The sequence below is a fragment of the Penicillium nucicola genome (genome assembly GCF_028828085.1).
Source record: "Penicillium nucicola strain IBT 29836 chromosome Unknown utg000010l, whole genome shotgun sequence".
Classification (NCBI taxonomy): domain Eukaryota; kingdom Fungi; phylum Ascomycota; class Eurotiomycetes; order Eurotiales; family Aspergillaceae; genus Penicillium; species Penicillium nucicola.
In genome coordinates, this window is record NW_026643134.1 from 687,931 (window position 1) to 704,143 (window position 16,213).

Consider the following 16,213-nt stretch of genomic DNA (forward strand, 5'->3'; position numbering starts at 1 on the left):
TGTAGATGTAAGATTTGGACACAGATGTATCTCAGAGTGCTAAAGAGATAGGCCACTGAGTGTGAGAGAAGAGAACGATAAAATGAGTGAGGGTGAGTGTCTCTCTCCAACGCGTGCAAAAAAGGTGAAGTGAGGAAGAAAGTGGTTGCCGACTAAGCGAAAGAGGTGCACGGACCACCGGCCGAAGTGAACAGAGTAGCTCCCTGCCGTTGCCATCACATATGTTTGTTTAGTCCACTCGTCCGTGATATTGTGGTCTCTGTGCCATTTCTCTTCTCTAATCTCTTCTTGTTTCATTCGCTGACGCTTATTTCATCATGGTAAGCCCTTGTCTAAGCCATTTCGCGGGGCAAATCGACTAATCAACACACAACAGGTCGTTCTAGCAGCGTCGATTTGTACTCGCGGAGGCAAAGCGGTCCTCTCGCGCCAATTCCGCGAGATCTCTAGGTCACGAATTGAAGCCCTCCTGGCTTCTTTCCCTAAGCTTGCGGACTCCGGAACCCAACACACCACCGTTGAGCAAGACAACGTGCGCTTCGTTTACCAGCCATTGGACGAGTTGTACATCGTCCTGATCACCAACCGCCAATCCAACATTCTACAAGACATTGACAGTCTCCATCTCTTTGCGCAAGTCACAGCAAGCATCTGCAAGAGCCTGGATGAGCGCGAGATCCTCCGCAATGCCTTCGAACTCCTGAGTGCATTCGATGAGTTGGTGACATTGGGATACCGTGAGAACCTTTCTCTGTCTCAGATTAAGACTTTCCTGGAAATGGAGAGTCACGAGGAGAGAATCCAGGAGATCATTGAGCGGGTACGTTGCGGGATGGCTCGCGGGGTTGATCTATGGCTAACAGGCATGAACAGAACAAAGAGTTGGAGGCCAGCGAGGAGCGCAAGAGGAAGGCGAAGCAGCTGGAGATGCAGCGCAAGGAAGCTGCCCGCACAGGTCGTGCTTCAGCCCCAAGAACTCCATCCTACCCCGTCTACACACCTCCGGCCCGTCCCTCGGTGCCCGACACCTACGATTCATACGAGGCTGAGAAGAAGAAGACATTCTCCAAGTACGTTCCTGGGATACTTAACCTGCTTATCGCTAGGGGATTGCTAATCGTAATACTAGGCCCATGCCCACTCGCGGCAAGGGTATGCAACTTGGCAAGAAGTCCAAGGCTACCGATATCTACGAGAAAGTGCGGGGCGATCTAGGCCCTGAACCGGAGGAAGAGAGCCCCTTGGTGACTCCTCAAATCTCGACTCCTGTGCAAGACATTTCCTCGGCCCGCGAGTCCCTCAGTACGGATCGGGAACCCATCCATCTCACAATCGCCGAGACCATCTCAGCCACCCTGACTCGGGAGGGTGCCTTGAAGTCATTCGAGGTCAAAGGTGACCTGCAGCTTCGCATCACTGATCCTTCATTCACGAAGCTTCGACTCGATTGTCAGGCAGTTCCCACACATGGCGCACAATTCCGGACTCACCCCAACGTCGACAAGGCCCTCTTCACCAGCTCATCTGTCATCCAACTGAAGGATACTACCAAACGGTTCCCCGCCAACAATGCCATCGGTGTCCTCAGGTGGCGCGTGGCCAGTTCGGCTGACAATGCCGATATTCTTCCAATCACATTTACTGTCTGGGTCAACAAGGGCTCTGACTCCACCACCGTGACTGTGGAGTATGAGCTCACTGGCGAGGACAGTCTGCGCGATGTCGTTGTTACCATCCCCTACGGCTCAACAGAACCCGCAGTATCCAGCTTTGATGCAGTCTACGAAGTGTCTGGAGACAGTCTGGACTGGAACCTGGGTGCTGTCGATGAATCCAACGCATCCGGCAGCTTCGAGTTCGAGGCGACTGACGCTGATGAGAACGAGTTCTTCCCCATGAGCGTTCGCTTCACAAAGACCAAGCCCTTTGTGGATGTTGACGTCCACAGTGTCTCCCTCCTGGAGATGGAGGGTGAGGATGCCGGCTTTTCCAAGGATGTCCGTAGTGTCGCTGAGAACTTCCTCATTGAGTAAAAATGGGCTTGGGTTACTATTGTATAGGGTTCCTAATGATGTTCGGATTGTGGTGGTGTTCTTTTTTGTTTCCAAGATCGTGTTAAGCCAATGCCTGATTTGATTATCTTCCTAGCCTGATTTCTAGTATTTGCAAAAGATTGTCCCATGTAAGACTCACCTGAGTTCATGGAAATATCCAGTTAATTTCAAATTGCATTCGTTGTCACTTTGAATGCTTTCCACCTTGCCGGGTCACGATATATATCGTGGCGGGTTTAACACCCCAACCAGGTCCAACCGGACTTTTGCTACATATTATAGTGATTACCTCTTCCTCGCAGCTACTTTAGTACCTAGGTAGTCTAAACTATACCAATCACAGACAAACAGATTAGGTTCATGGTTAGAATGGGGGTTAACATCCCAGCCCTGGTACATCACCATAGAGTCATCACCACATCAAAACCGCGTCAGAGACAATAACGTCACAAATTCCAAGCGGGAGATCCTTATGCCAATTGCCGCAACGCTATGCGTACCTTTCCCCTGTTGACACACCTTCCCCTTCAGGTGCTGACCTCAAAGGTTAAACCAGGGACGAATCTCAATATCGGTGCCTCCGTATAATAGACACGTCAGATTGACTTCAAAATGTATGGCCGTCATATCCAACCCTTTGAAGAGCTCGTCGGATCTTGAAATACTCCGGCAGTGTGTATCGTATTTTATACTGGCAGTAATAGCTCTTCCAGATGATCTGTCACCAAAACATACAAAAGCTTCGTGCAGCCCCATTGCCCTTTCAAAATTGGTAAGTTTGACACTCAAACTGATTCTTATATATGAACCATTGGTCGCCTTACCGGAATCCAGAGCCAGTCGGTTTCAACAACCGAAACCCAACCTGCTAAAGTACGAATTCCCGGGGAAATTGTTCAATGGTTAAGCCAATGCCACAAACCCCCTGGGATGTGAACAGATGCTAGCCCGTCATTCTAGTTGGTTGAAGGCAAATAGCGTGATTAAACAACGAGTGTGTTGCTCATTGACACGTTGAACTCTTCGCCTCATCTCCTAGCCAGGTAAGTAGCTATGAGGTCAAATGCCGAACAGACTTCCTAGTCTGGAGCTCGGTGGCCATTTGGACGCGTTGAATGTGAAAACGAGTATGGGATGTCATCACAGAGCATTAAGAGCCAGCTCAAGAGCTCAAACGGTGCTTGAAACCCGAGCCCTTCTTGACATACTTCCCTGGTCTATGCTCCTGGGTCAAACCTTGCGGAGGTTTTATAAGACCTATTGCCTCCTGATTTAATTTTTATCTTTCGATTTCCAATGTCTCGGCAAATGTTTGCCAATTTTGTTGCTTCAATACATATTCATAGTGCTATGGGACTTGGATATATTCAAGTTTATTCTTCACCTACAGGCAAGTCATTGGAAGTGATATCAAACTGGAACCCCTTTCTCTGACGCATAGAACAGTTTCACTCCTCCCAATCATATGATTGACAATGAGCAGCTTGCATTTTCCCCCATGGAGCGAGCAACCAAGCCTCTTTAATTTATCATGCGCCGATGCTGAGACATGTAACCAGTTATCCAATATGGTAAGTGCTCTCACTAGTTAGCAGAGCAGCGCCTCTGACCAAAGCTCGGTAGGATACCCCAGTGTCGCAGCTTCATCGTCGCGATACTGACCTTGGTAGCAAGAAGATGGCCATTCCACGACTTGCAGAAGGCGCTGAGTCGGCTTTCACCTCACCTGGTAGGTTTCATCGTCGACATGTCCGCCGTGCTTGCGAGTCTTGCAGACAGCGAAAGACAAAGTGTACTGGTGACAAGTCGGGATGTCGGAATTGCAGAGAAGCTGGAATCATCTGCTGTTATACTGATGGCAAACGAGAAAAGTCTAAGCGGTAAGTGTGGAATATATATCACGAGATGAGTGCAGATGTTGACCTTCTGGGTTGCAAAGGCAGCTTGCAAGCTTGTCAGCAAAGGTACAGGCATATGAAAATGTTATCAGCAAGCTAAGCAATCGCTTTGGCGTGTCTGATGAGCAGCTTGTGAACATAGCCCTAGCAGCGGTAGGAAGCTCGATCCACGATCGATGAAAGCAAAGACTGACGACGACCAGGAATCGGGTTCAGATGTGGTCCTCAATCCGGATGCATCTATAACAGCAGCTGGAGACCAAAGAATCATGATTTGGCGCTCTGGTTCCGAGCCACCAGTCTCTCGAGCTTCATCAGTCAGTCCACTGGAATCCGGAGACCAAACAGAGGAAGATTTCAACCGCGACGAAAATGCACGAGCCACAGGATTCATTGGAAAAAGCTCGGAAATCAATTGGCTTCAGAGGCTCAAGAAAGAAGTCAATAACGAATGTGAAGCATGGCCTTCGAATCTTCCCAATACCGATGATATTCACGGTTTGCCTTCTCCAACATTGACTCCTCTGCCAGACAACCCCATTGATTCGTGGGTGGTGTGCTCCAACTATTATATCGATGATACCGATATTCCAACTGCGGATCATGGCGATACCTATGCTGTTCCTTCTCGTGAGCCAGCAACCAAATTACTCAATGTATATCTAACCTCCGTGCATCCTTCTTTCCCAATCATTGGGATTTCAACATTTGTCTCTCAATTTCAGGTATTCTTCAGCCAACCAGCTCTTAAGCCAGGGAACAAATGGCTCGCCATACTGAATATGATTTTTGCCATTGCGTCCAAGTATGGCCAATTGGCCAATGCTGAATGGGTGGAGGAAGATGATGACCATCAAATGTTTTTCTCAAGGGCGCGAGCTTTGAGCCTAGAAGATCAAATCCTTCATCATCCTGATCTGCAGCAGCTACAAGTCGAGGGGCTTACATCGTTCTATCTGACTGGGGCAGGGCATATCAATCGGTAAGTTGGTACACCTGGAGTGTTTTATTCATGCTAACGGTGCTAACTTATAGGGCCTGGAAACTATCTGGAAGTGCAATTCGAGGAGCGTTGGCTCTAGGATTGCATCTTCGGAACGTGGGCGCGAGCACTTCTGATACCTCCAAAGAGATTCGCTATCGAGTATGGTGGTCACTCTATGACCTTGAACACCTGTTGACCGTGATGACTGGTCGTCCTTCGTGTGTCATTGATAGTTCTTGCACTACACCCATGCCGGTACCTTTTGACGAAAGTGATTTCCAGAAAGAAGAGGTCGCCCGACTAATCAGCACAGATAGACGGACTTCCTCCATGCTCTACGATCAAATGCTAGCCAGCAACGGCACCGAGGACCGCGAGTCCACAGTGGACTCTGAATCAAATGACGCACCTACAGAAAGCGAGATGAAGATGAACAGAGCAGAGTATCTCAAGAGCCTGCCGCCATGCATTTCATTTTACTTCCTGCAGTTGTCATCATTGACCAGTATCTCTAAGCGGATGACAGTCAAGCTCTACAGCCCGGAAGCACTTCAATCACCATGGGCAAGCACCGAGTTTACCATCCAAAGCTTAATGCTCGAGATTGATTCATGGTTTATGAACTTACCCCCAGCCTACGACTTTACCTCGACGCAGACATCGCAATGCCCCGTCAACCAACGCATGGGTCTCGCATTCCTATTCTACAGCACCAAGATTGGCATCACCCGACCATGCCTGTGTCGCCTGAAAGAAGCAGAATCAGAGAACGACAAAAGACACGAGTTCTGCAGCAAGACTGCGGCAGAGTGTGTTGAGACAGCCTGCCACATGCTCACACTGTTTCCCGATACGCCAGATGCAGCACTCCTATACCGCATGTCACCATGGTGGTGTACTCTCCATTTCCTGATGCAGGCTGTGACAGTTCTCCTTCTAGAACTGGCATACCGCGCCCAACATGTCCCCGACAAAGCGACTATGGTATCTAAAGCAGCGAAAAAGGCTCTGGATTGGCTGTCCACTCTATCAAAGACTAGCCTAGCTGCCGAACGAGCTTGGAGGCTTTGCGACGGGTTCCTTCGTCGTCTAGCGCCACAAATGGGAATCAATCCCAATGATTTCTCCAGCCATGACGAGAGTTCCACAGAAACATTCTTCCCTGACTCCGAAGATGCTACGGGGGCGGATGATCTAAGTTGTGATCTGTCTTTAGAGGAACCAGCCAATTTGCCCACAAATGCTGCCGTCGACGCTTTCGTCGCAGAGCTAGATCCTATAAACTGCTCGCCCATGGATCAATCCGATACCCCGACTGGCATGCAGGAGCTCTACGATCTGGAAGCACCAGATCTCCTGGATCAATTTATCAAGCAGGAGAAGGATATTTCGGAATGCAGTCCTTATGAAGAGTACTTCCCCTATGACCCTGCTACAGGTCAGATCACAGGCTCTTTTTTCCCATCTGGTGGGAATGTGGATCTTGATATGGGATATTTTTGGGGTGATCCTGTCTGTTAATCTTTTTATGCAAAAACGATCAAGAATGACAAACGCGAAACGAAAAAAACGCAACAGCACGTTGGAGGGAGACTCAAATTGGAACGATTTGACATTTTATCTGATTTCGGATTTTGTTGTGTTCCTTCATTTGCATGGAGAGAAATATAGAACTCCTTGCAACAACTGTTCACATAGACGCTAAAGATAAATTATAGAGAAAAGTTATTATTGGCTGACTGGATCCAACTTACTCCTATATCTATCTTGGACTAACGTAATATTTGACGGCCATGGACTAAACCCTGACCTCTCCCAGGTTGATATTTGAGTCGCTGAGTTCCAAGGTTCCCAAGGTTGATATCTAACTCGCTTAGTTATACGCCAAACCAGCAGCACCGACAACCTAGGAAGAGGGTTCAAGTAACCGTGTATTGAGTCCAAGTCTAAGTTCTATATTCCCAGTACCAAGTTTTCCTGCCATCAAAATGACCGGGGACATAGCGATCAAGAGCTACCGACGGGACTAAGCCCCTGGACAAAACAGGCCGAGACCGGTCTTAATCCATCTGATATATTTACAGTGTCGTCATTCTGTCGCGGACCAAAATGTAGTTATATAAGCACCTTGTTTGATGATTGATCATCGTGACGTATGTACGGTGTATGGAGGCAGGCATTTGTTGGGGTTAGAGGGACACCCGTTTGGCGCAATTGGGCAGGTGCTTCTATTATATTGGTTTGTTTACTAACAGTATATACATGAAGAAGGGGTGAACCGTTGGTTCTTATGCATATTCATCCGGAAGACCCTGTCCAATCTCGCTTAGCTGCACTAAACAATAGCCGTCCAACTTCCTCTTGCGGCGTGGAGCGGCTCAATTGATTCTTTTGTGGCATCGATGGATAGGAGACGGCAGTGACCCTCGCAAAAGAAATCTCAACCGTTTGCTTCTTGTTTACCAGGTCTGCCCATGGTATCCACCGCGTTGGCTGGGAGATATCCGATGCCGAAGAATCCGAGACTGGGAAATTGATACCAAGCAAACCGCGATCATCCCAGATAAATTTTTCAATACACTCCAACGGAGCCATGATTCGGCGCCGGACTCCGCAGCCAGAATGGGCTTCGTCGATAGGGTAATCAGGATATTGTTTGAGGGAAGCTATGATAGCGGTTACGTCAGACGGCGGACCTGCAGGGGCCTTGCTTGAGTGTCCATCTTTCCCATCCCCGACACTGTAGCTCTCTTCATTGGGCGTTGCGCTGAAGTCGGGGTCTATCAGCGTCGATCCCAGGAAGATGGTTTTGGCGCGCAGTGAAAAAAACCGTATCATTTGGCCTAGTTGAAAGAGATCACATTGGCTGGCGTTATTTAATCCACCTCGACATTGAAATTGACGGAGATGAACAGTCAAGGGCGCTGATGTTGTAAATGCTGCGCCTGGTGTTCTCGTGTTGGGTGCTGGTTTGGTACTATCAAGATCCTCGAGACCTCCGTAGACTCGTAAGAAATAGGCTTGCAAATCGGTTATGGTATTCATGACGCATTGGCGCCTGTAGTACATTTCCTCTATTGGTAATCGGATTAAGTAATTGGATAGTCTTTTGAAAGTCTCAGATGAAAGCTTACCTTCGAGGCCGTTTGGTAAATAACGCCAGCGCAGAGTCTTTTCTTCCGGATACTCCAGTCCATTGATCCAAAATCTAGATCCAATGACCAACAAAGCGTGAGTCATGACTTTGGTAACTTTTGTGTCATTGAGATAGGCAGATATCAAAATGATCTGCCGAATCCGATCCTCTTTCATTTGCAACGTTGAAAGGGTAATCTTAGCAATGAGTGAAGATTTAGTCTTGCCATATGAATATCCAGAATTTTTCAGCACGTCTTGAACAATACGCGGAGAGTTGAAAGAATCAGCAAGATCAATCAACCTCGCAACAAGCGATGGAGACAGGGACTTCAATTCGTCTTTAAATGAGATACTTTGTTCCTCGTTCAGAGATTCAAGACATAGAATTTGCAAGAACAGCTCAATGGAGTCATCCCCACACAAGTCGGTCAATATACCACTGGGCAGTCTCACAGTGGGTAACATATGCTGCAAGTCGGATTTTGAGTCTTGAGATTCGATCCAGGCTTTTTTTTGAGCAATGAATTGCCTTCCCTCAGAGAACTTGTTAGGGTCTAGCAGAGCATGGAAGTATGGGCTATTGGAGCTGAGCAGCTTGCTTTCCACCTGCCATTTCCGGGTTGTTGGCACAGAATCGCCAGGAGCAATGTACTCGAGGATCAAATCTCCCTGAGAAGAAATCACTTTGATAGATGGGTTAATGCCATCAGTGCTTGGACCTAATTCATTGCCCTGTTCATTTTCGTCGTGACTCATGATACTTATGTCTCAATTTTTTCTTTGCGGACTCCGCTGTTTAATATGGGATGCGATGTAAGAATTTTTGCGATGAAAAGAAAGCATTGAGATTCATCAAACGACGAGGAATGGTTTGTTGTATGAATCGGGACCTCTCCTGGTAGCATGTAAGGCTCTCAGATGTTCATGTCGAAGATATGGCTATGTGTGTGGATTGTGAGGGGGGTGATACTGCAAAATTGCACATGAGTCAACACATGCAACCGAACGTGCAGATGTTTCTGTATGTCGGGGGGAAAATACAATATTTTTAGAGTAGAAGGATGATATCGGAAGAGTTGAAAGCGCCTTGACTGTTGATATGCCTGCCCAGGTGGTTTCAAGTGGTGACTAATTAAAGGCACGTGGGGTACCTTCCAAATTAGTTAAGCTACATGCCTGATTAAAAAGGCCTCAACGAGGACAAATCCTCATGTGTAGCAAGGCTAATACGCAGGGATCTAGAATATTTGATCGATAAAATCCAAGTAAATATGTTATTCCAATTCATTTGCATATACAAGACTTTTTTTTTCAAGTATTGGCCATGGATAAGTATCCTAACAGCATTAATGCCAAAGTGAGACATTGACATATAGGATCATCAAAATGGTCGTTAACGTTCGTTGACAAAACACCAGATAGCATGCGAACAGCTGGCGCTAGTAGCTGAAGTTATCCAATGATAACCGCTGGGAAATGCAAGATAGTAGGACCGACTTCATTCCTCGATCCGTTGGGCTGATGCTCTTGTCGATGTTCTTGTCGACTCTGCTCCCGCATGGCGACTGCTTGGCCGATAATATGGTGGAGATACTGCGCCGAAGCTGGAACCTCACTATCGTCGACTTTCTTTCCATTGGGCTTAAAGTTGGGGTCATATTCGAAATCGTTGCCGAGCGGGGGTGGAATGAGCGAGAATATAGTCACTGAGCCTTGTTTATCGGCATAAGGCGAATTGGCGAGTAAAGAGCAGTCCATGCCTTCTTGGGCCACTCCGCAGCCATCCATTAAGGCCAATTCGAATATATCATTGCCACGGTGATTGACGAAAAAGGGCTCGCTGGTGGCAAAACCTAGGACGAAGTCGGAGTTGGCCAATGCGGCAATTATCGTACTCTGGCGGAACTCTGGCTTGAAACCGGTGTTAATGGAACTGGGCAAACAGAGCGATATACTGCGGGCGAATGTGGGCGGGGCTGGAACGCCGTTTTCTGGTTGGACGTCCGGGTGAGGTGTCTTGTGTTCCGTCACTGAGATGGTGGACGATTTGCGTAGCGCGCCACCCATGTTGTCGGGGCTAAACTCTTTCCAGCCATTGCTTGTTGACTCCGAGGAAACAGACATTTCGATTTCGTCCTCAGAGGAGTCATGATTCCTGTCAACAGAAATCTCCGTTTGAATTGTCTTTGCGGTCGTCGCAACCGCCTCGCGGGCCGCAGTCCGCAATGTTGGGATCAAGGCATCCTTTTCTTGTTGGGTGACAGCCACAGCGGGAGCCCAAGAAGTGGCCACGTTGGCCCAAGTTGCTGTTCTTATCGGACCCGAGGCGTATGACTTTTTAATCAAATCGGAAAGCGCTTGGCGCGTCTCTAGCGGCGCATCGCCCCGGCCCATGAACCCAACCAGTGAGTTCAGAATCTTGCTACCTTCCCAGAGTAAAAATCCATGTTTTCGGGCGAGATACTGCAATTCATCAATTGTATCGCTACCCCAATCGTCAATGACTTCAGCTGGCACCTGTAGGATGGCGATGTGGGGGCCCAATTCTGCGGCCAGCCGCAGAAGTGAAGCCGAGTCAGTGTGGGCATGGGAGATATAGGCGGCCACGGGTTGCCCATAGGGAAGGGTCTTCTTGGTAGCAATTAATGTTTGCAGATAAGCCAGAATTGGATTCTCAGGGATCCAATCCCCCGCGTTCGACATGGTGTAGAAAGTTGAAAGGGGGGGAAAAGGGAAGGGAAGAGGGAAAAAGCCAACAAGAGGGGGAAACTCCACTGATGTCTAACCCCTGCCTCAATTTGGAATCGAGAGATAAATCACAGATGGAAACTTTCCGGCCCCAATTCCCGCGTAGCAAGCGCTAAAGCAGTGGAGTGTGCCGAGAACAGCCCTGGATCAGGATCAGGATCGGAACCCCCCCTTGGTGCCCACTCATGGGGCCTGATGGGTCTGTCAGCCTGATCGACCGGTAGGAAGAGAAGCCAAAGCCAGTTGAAGCCAGTTCTAACTCGATATGGCGCGTGGTGTAGATGGTTAGTCAGCTGGCTTATGTCAGCACATAGGCTATCAGCAAATCTACATGGATCAAATTATTATGGGCTGATTTCCAGTCCGAACGGTAGACTCGAAATTGCCATTTGAATCAGGTTGTGGCCTGATCTGCGGTGGTTGAAATATCAGAGATTTCGGAGGAGGGCGGATCCCCCGATCGGATTTTCTTGTCACGCCACTCCCCTGAATAATTTATCTCCGGTTACATCCCTTCACTTCCTAACGCATACGCCTCTGTTGTCTTTTTCTTTTTCCGTGCGATCATGCCTGGAAGAGTCTTGCCGACATTCACCTCTACGGAGGTTGAATCCCACAATACCGCCAAGTCCTGCTTCATCACCATAGGGCGCAATGTTTACGATGTGACGGATTTCCTCGACGCTCACCCTGGTGGCGGTGATCTGATTTTGGAGTATGGAGGCAAGGATGCTACAGATATCCTCAAGGACGAGATTTCCCACGAACATTCGGATGCCGCCTACGAAATTCTGGACGAGTACCATGTTGGCTTCGTCTCCAATGCCGCGACGCCCGGCAAGACCTCTACGACCGCCATCGAGACCGAGTCAGGGTCGGTTCCCATCTACGCCAACACCGGAATGTCGCGTGAGGAGGACCTGTCGATTGATACGGATTACACCCAAGATTTTAAGACACACAAGTTTTTGGACCTGAACAAGCCGCTTATTATGCAGCTATGGAACAGCAACTTTTCCAAGGAGTTCTACCTGGAGCAGATTCACCGTCCTCGTCATTACCGCGGTGGAGAGTCAGCCCCTCTGTTTGGTAACTTCCTCGAGCCTCTCAGCAAGACCTCGTGGTATGTGGTACCGTCAATCTGGCTGCCCCCCGTTATCTACGGAACCATGGTCGGATTATCAGGACTTGGAAACGTCTCTGTCACGGCTTCCTACTGGATTGGCGGTGTCTGCCTCTGGACTCTCATTGAGTATTTGATGCACAGATTCCTTTTCCATGTTGACCACTGGCTTCCGGACAACCGTGTCGGTCTGACCCTTCACTTCCTCCTCCACGGTATTCACCACTACCTTCCCATGGACAAGTACCGCCTTGTCATGCCTCCGACATTATTCGTGCTCTTGGCTGCTCCTTTCTGGAAGCTGGCACATACCGTCTTTTTCTACAACTGGTTCGCCGCTCTGACGGTCTTCTGCGGCGGAGTCTTCGGATATATCTGCTATGACCTGACCCACTATTTCCTGCACCACCGCAAGTAAGTTAAACCCCTGAGTTTCGCTCTCGGCATCGGCAAAATGCTAACATGGTTTCAGTCTCCCACTGTACTATAAGGAGCTTAAAAAGTACCACCTCCAGCACCACTTTGCCGACTTTGAGAATGGATTTGGTGTCACAAGTCGCTTCTGGGATCGTGTCTTTGGCACTGAACTCGAGACTCCCTCCCCGAAGGGAACCAAGGCTCAGTGAGCAACTCTTCATCAACCATTTATTATGGGCGTTGGCCCTTGAATCATGACTTCACGTCGATGACGTCCAGTACGACAGAGTCTTTGATACAACTCTCTATTCATTGATGTCGGCGGAGTTTGCGGTTTTCTTTTTGACCCTGCAGGGTCTACGCTTGTACTGTACGGTGGAGTTCGTCATTCATTTCCGGTAGATACTTGCCGGTTAATGACCCTATATCTTCAAGTATTACTTATTAGTCCATATGCACATTAATCATAATGCCATCCATACTTTATACGTCAAGCCGCTTCTGAATAATATAGCACACTTGTTAACTTACTAACTTAGGCTGAGTGTACCTAGGTACCTACTGTACTCCTGAGATCATCAATGGTGGCCCACAGCACAACCTGCCAGCATCCTTGAAAGTCTAGTCGAAATGACCTGACCCCTCCTTACACGCAGATACGAAGCATGTTGGAGCGGCCTCCCCAGTCTTGTACTAATGATAAACTACGTAACGTATATTCACTGCACTATTTTCAGCTTCTGATTTAGAGAAAATGTACGATCCACAATGCAATGTGAGCTCATACGACATATCTGAATGTACAGTATCTTAACCCCGTTCAAGATAAGATCTGTATCATATCGATAACATGTATAATTTAGACCTCTTTTCATATAGAGGGGATGACTAGTAGGGAGTACTGATAGACTTAAAGATCAACGCATGCCGTATTGCTAGGTTCCATCAATTTCTAGAATATCCTCGCAACTCTAACTTCAAGTTGGTTGCATTTCCGTGAGAAATTCTAGACATAATGGGCTTGCTGCAAAATCTTCTATGATTTTTTTTAGCTCCTGACTTTTCTTTTAGATCCCTTAGTTCTTATATATCTTCTTTGAAGTCATTTTTTTAATATGGTGAATTAGTGTACAGTCCTCGTAGAATTCCTTGTATATGGTGTTTTGGTCAAACTTGGTTTGCAGTTTAGGTAACAGGATATACTTAAGTTAAGGCATGTTTGTACCTTTTTTTCAGTTGTCAATTTTATTTTTCTTAATTCTTTTCATGTATTTTTTCATGTTTATGTTCATTTATTATCTTTATAGATTGTGAGTCAAAATCTCTTGCATTTCTTAATATTGATAAGCTCACTGAGCCTCAGCCCGGACTAAAATTTACTTAAAGAGCCTGACTCTGAGCGTGATCATTAGAGCGGCAGCCCCCAAATTAAGCAAATCCCACCATGTGCTGGCAGAGGAAAGACCCTAGCTCTGTACTGTGGTTATGTACAGTTAACTTACTGTACATGGTTATGGTCAACCGGCAGATTCTAGTCTGACCGCCTAGGGCATCACAATTTTCTCTAAATCACGTGATTAGTTTCCTTCACCGCCCCATTTCCCCATCACTTTTCCCCGATACGATTATATGATATACCCACAGTCTAATCCACAGCCATCTCGACCTTATTCTCATTTGCGAATTCTTCTTGATTTGTATCGCAGCTACTTTCAGTCTTCTCTTATCTTCTCGCCGTTTGACTTCGGCGAAACAACATCCGTCCCCCCTCCGAGTCGCGACGCCACTCACTATGTCTGGACTGAACGTCGAGGCTCTCTTGGAGGCCACTGATGCAGCCCCCGCGCAGACACCTACCAAATCTGATAAACGTGATGATCGCGATAACCGCTCCCCCCGCGCAGATCCTGATGACCAGCGTACCCGTTCCCGCGAGAGACGCCGCCGCCCTGACCGTGATATCGATGGCGATGAGGACATGAAGAGCCCACGCAGCGAGCTTGGCAGTGCTAACGGAAGCCAGAGAAGCCGACGCAGAAGCCGCAGCCGTGAAAGTGATCGCCGCCGCCCTCGCCGCCGCGGTGATGATTACCGTTCCAGCGGAGATTTCTACCGCGGTGGAGGTCGCGCTCGCTCTCGCTCTCCTATTGATGATCGCCACTACAGACCCAACCGCCGTGACCGTGATGAAGAGCGTCGCCCTCGCCAGGACCGCCGTGGTGGAACTCCCGGCCGCCGAGGAAATAGCAAGTCCCCCGTGCTCAACGAGGATGAACGTGACAAGCGCACTATCTTTGTGCAGCAACTTGCTGCTCGTCTTCGATCCAAGGAGCTGGCTGAATTCTTTGAAAAGGTCGGCCCCGTTAAGGACGCTCAAATTGTTAAGGATCGTGTCAGCCTTCGATCTAAAGGGTATGTTTTGCTACCTCTTCTTTTTGTACCCTCATACTTACATTGATACAGTGTCGGCTACGTCGAATTCAGAGATGAAGAATCCGTGCCCGCTGCCATTCAACTCACCGGCCAAAAGCTTCTAGGCATTCCCATTATCGCGCAATTGACCGAGGCTGAAAAGAACCGCCAGGCCCGTAACCCGGAGGCTAGCTCCGGATCCCAGCATACCGCACCCTTTCACAGACTTTACGTGGGTAACGTCCATTTCAGCATTACTGAGAGTGATCTTCAGAACGTTTTTGAACCCTTTGGCGAGCTCGAATTTGTTCAATTGCAGAAAGATGAGACTGGCCGCAGCAAAGGATATGCGTTTGTACAGTACGTTTTCTATTTCACCCTCTTCACCCTTCTCTACTGACACTATCCAGATTCAATGACCCAACCCAAGCTCGTGAAGCATTGGAGAAGATGAACGGTTTCGACCTTGCTGGACGCGCCATTCGTGTCGGCCTTGGCAATGATAAGTTCACCCCCGAGTCGACCGCCACTCGTCAGCAGGGCTCTCAGTCCAGCAGCCAACAGTTCCAGGGCTCTTCATTCTCCGGTCAAGGTGGACGTGGCGTTCAAGCAGGTGGTTCCAACAGCTTTGATCGTGCTGGTGGCCGTGAGTCTGAGAAGGGCGGCGGTGCCAGTGCCCTTGACGACACCGATGTTGCTGGTGTGAACTTCAACAATTATAGTAGGGACGCGTTGATGAGGAAACTCGCCCGAACAGATGACCCCCAACCTGCCGAAGATCAGCATAAGGTTCTCCGGCCGAAGACCGAGACCAAACCCCTTCCTGTTAATGTCAACATGGCCAGTCGGTGTGTGATGTTGCGCAATATGTTTGATCCCTCCGAGTAGGTACATCCAATCTTCATTCGATACCATCTGCTAACACCTCACAGGGAGACTGGTGAAACCTGGATGAAGGAACTGGAGGATGACGTTCGCTCTGAATGCGAGTCGAAATATGGCCGTGTTGTTCACATTTCGCTAGATTCCAACTCCCAGGGCGACATCTACCTGAAGTTTGACCGTGTCCAGGGCGGTGAGAACGCCATTAAGGGTCTCAACGGCCGTTTCTTTGGCGGCAAGCAGATTACCGCCCAGCCTGTCGTGGATGCCGTCTACAGCAGTCTTTTCTCTCGAACCAAGGCCATGTAATCTGGCTCTTGTGAACAGCCAATGCCGTGGGTCCCCAACTGGTTCTCTGATCTCTAACCTGGCACATTCTCTGAAAGCAGATCCCTTGACTTCTTGCCTAGGCCTCTCTGGATGATTCTGCTCCTGGTAGGTGCCGATTTCTTTAGCGTGATTTTTCGTGGCCACTTCCGGAGTCTTTTTTTTCTTTCCCTTCGATATGATTGTTCCAGTAGCGTGGCCCTGCATATCGAATGCTCTTTATCATTTT

At 48.4% G+C, this 16,213-nt stretch overlaps 6 protein-coding genes across 6 annotated transcripts; 4 read left to right on the forward strand and 2 right to left on the reverse strand.

Annotated features, from left to right (window-relative positions):
• Positions 1-317: 317 nt before the first annotated feature.
• Positions 318-2,033, forward strand: N7511_008792 (coatomer subunit delta; the record flags this gene model as incomplete). The annotated part of the gene is made up of 4 exons (XM_057131169.1): positions 318-320; positions 377-820; positions 874-1,070; positions 1,130-2,033. The coding sequence occupies 4 exons, from the start codon at positions 318-320 to the stop codon at positions 2,031-2,033; spliced, it is 1,548 nt and encodes a 515-aa protein (XP_056979157.1).
• Positions 2,034-3,529: 1,496 nt separating this feature from the next.
• On the forward strand, positions 3,530-6,458 carry N7511_008793 (CeGAL family transcription factor; the record flags this gene model as incomplete). Its single annotated transcript, XM_057131170.1, has 5 exons — positions 3,530-3,625; positions 3,678-3,934; positions 3,994-4,105; positions 4,156-4,934; positions 4,988-6,458. The coding sequence occupies 5 exons, from the start codon at positions 3,530-3,532 to the stop codon at positions 6,456-6,458; spliced, it is 2,715 nt and encodes a 904-aa protein (XP_056979158.1).
• Positions 6,459-7,235: 777 nt separating this feature from the next.
• N7511_008794 (uncharacterized protein) lies at positions 7,236-8,831 on the reverse strand (the record flags this gene model as incomplete). Its single annotated transcript, XM_057131171.1, has 1 exon — positions 7,236-8,831. The coding sequence occupies one exon, from the start codon at positions 8,829-8,831 to the stop codon at positions 7,236-7,238; it is 1,596 nt and encodes a 531-aa protein (XP_056979159.1).
• A 696-nt stretch (positions 8,832-9,527) lies between these two features.
• On the reverse strand, positions 9,528-10,778 carry N7511_008795 (uncharacterized protein; the record flags this gene model as incomplete). Its single annotated transcript, XM_057131172.1, has 1 exon — positions 9,528-10,778. One exon carries the CDS (start codon positions 10,776-10,778, stop codon positions 9,528-9,530), a length of 1,251 nt encoding a protein of 416 aa, XP_056979160.1.
• Positions 10,779-11,389: 611 nt separating this feature from the next.
• Positions 11,390-12,572, forward strand: N7511_008796 (fatty acid alpha-hydroxylase; the record flags this gene model as incomplete). Its single annotated transcript, XM_057131173.1, has 2 exons — positions 11,390-12,360; positions 12,419-12,572. 2 exons carry the CDS (start codon positions 11,390-11,392, stop codon positions 12,570-12,572), a joined length of 1,125 nt encoding a protein of 374 aa, XP_056979161.1.
• A 1,583-nt stretch (positions 12,573-14,155) lies between these two features.
• Positions 14,156-15,966, forward strand: N7511_008797 (putative RNA splicing factor (Pad-1); the record flags this gene model as incomplete). Its single annotated transcript, XM_057131174.1, has 4 exons — positions 14,156-14,775; positions 14,827-15,135; positions 15,186-15,659; positions 15,708-15,966. The coding sequence occupies 4 exons, from the start codon at positions 14,156-14,158 to the stop codon at positions 15,964-15,966; spliced, it is 1,662 nt and encodes a 553-aa protein (XP_056979162.1).
• Positions 15,967-16,213: the final 247 nt, after the last annotated feature.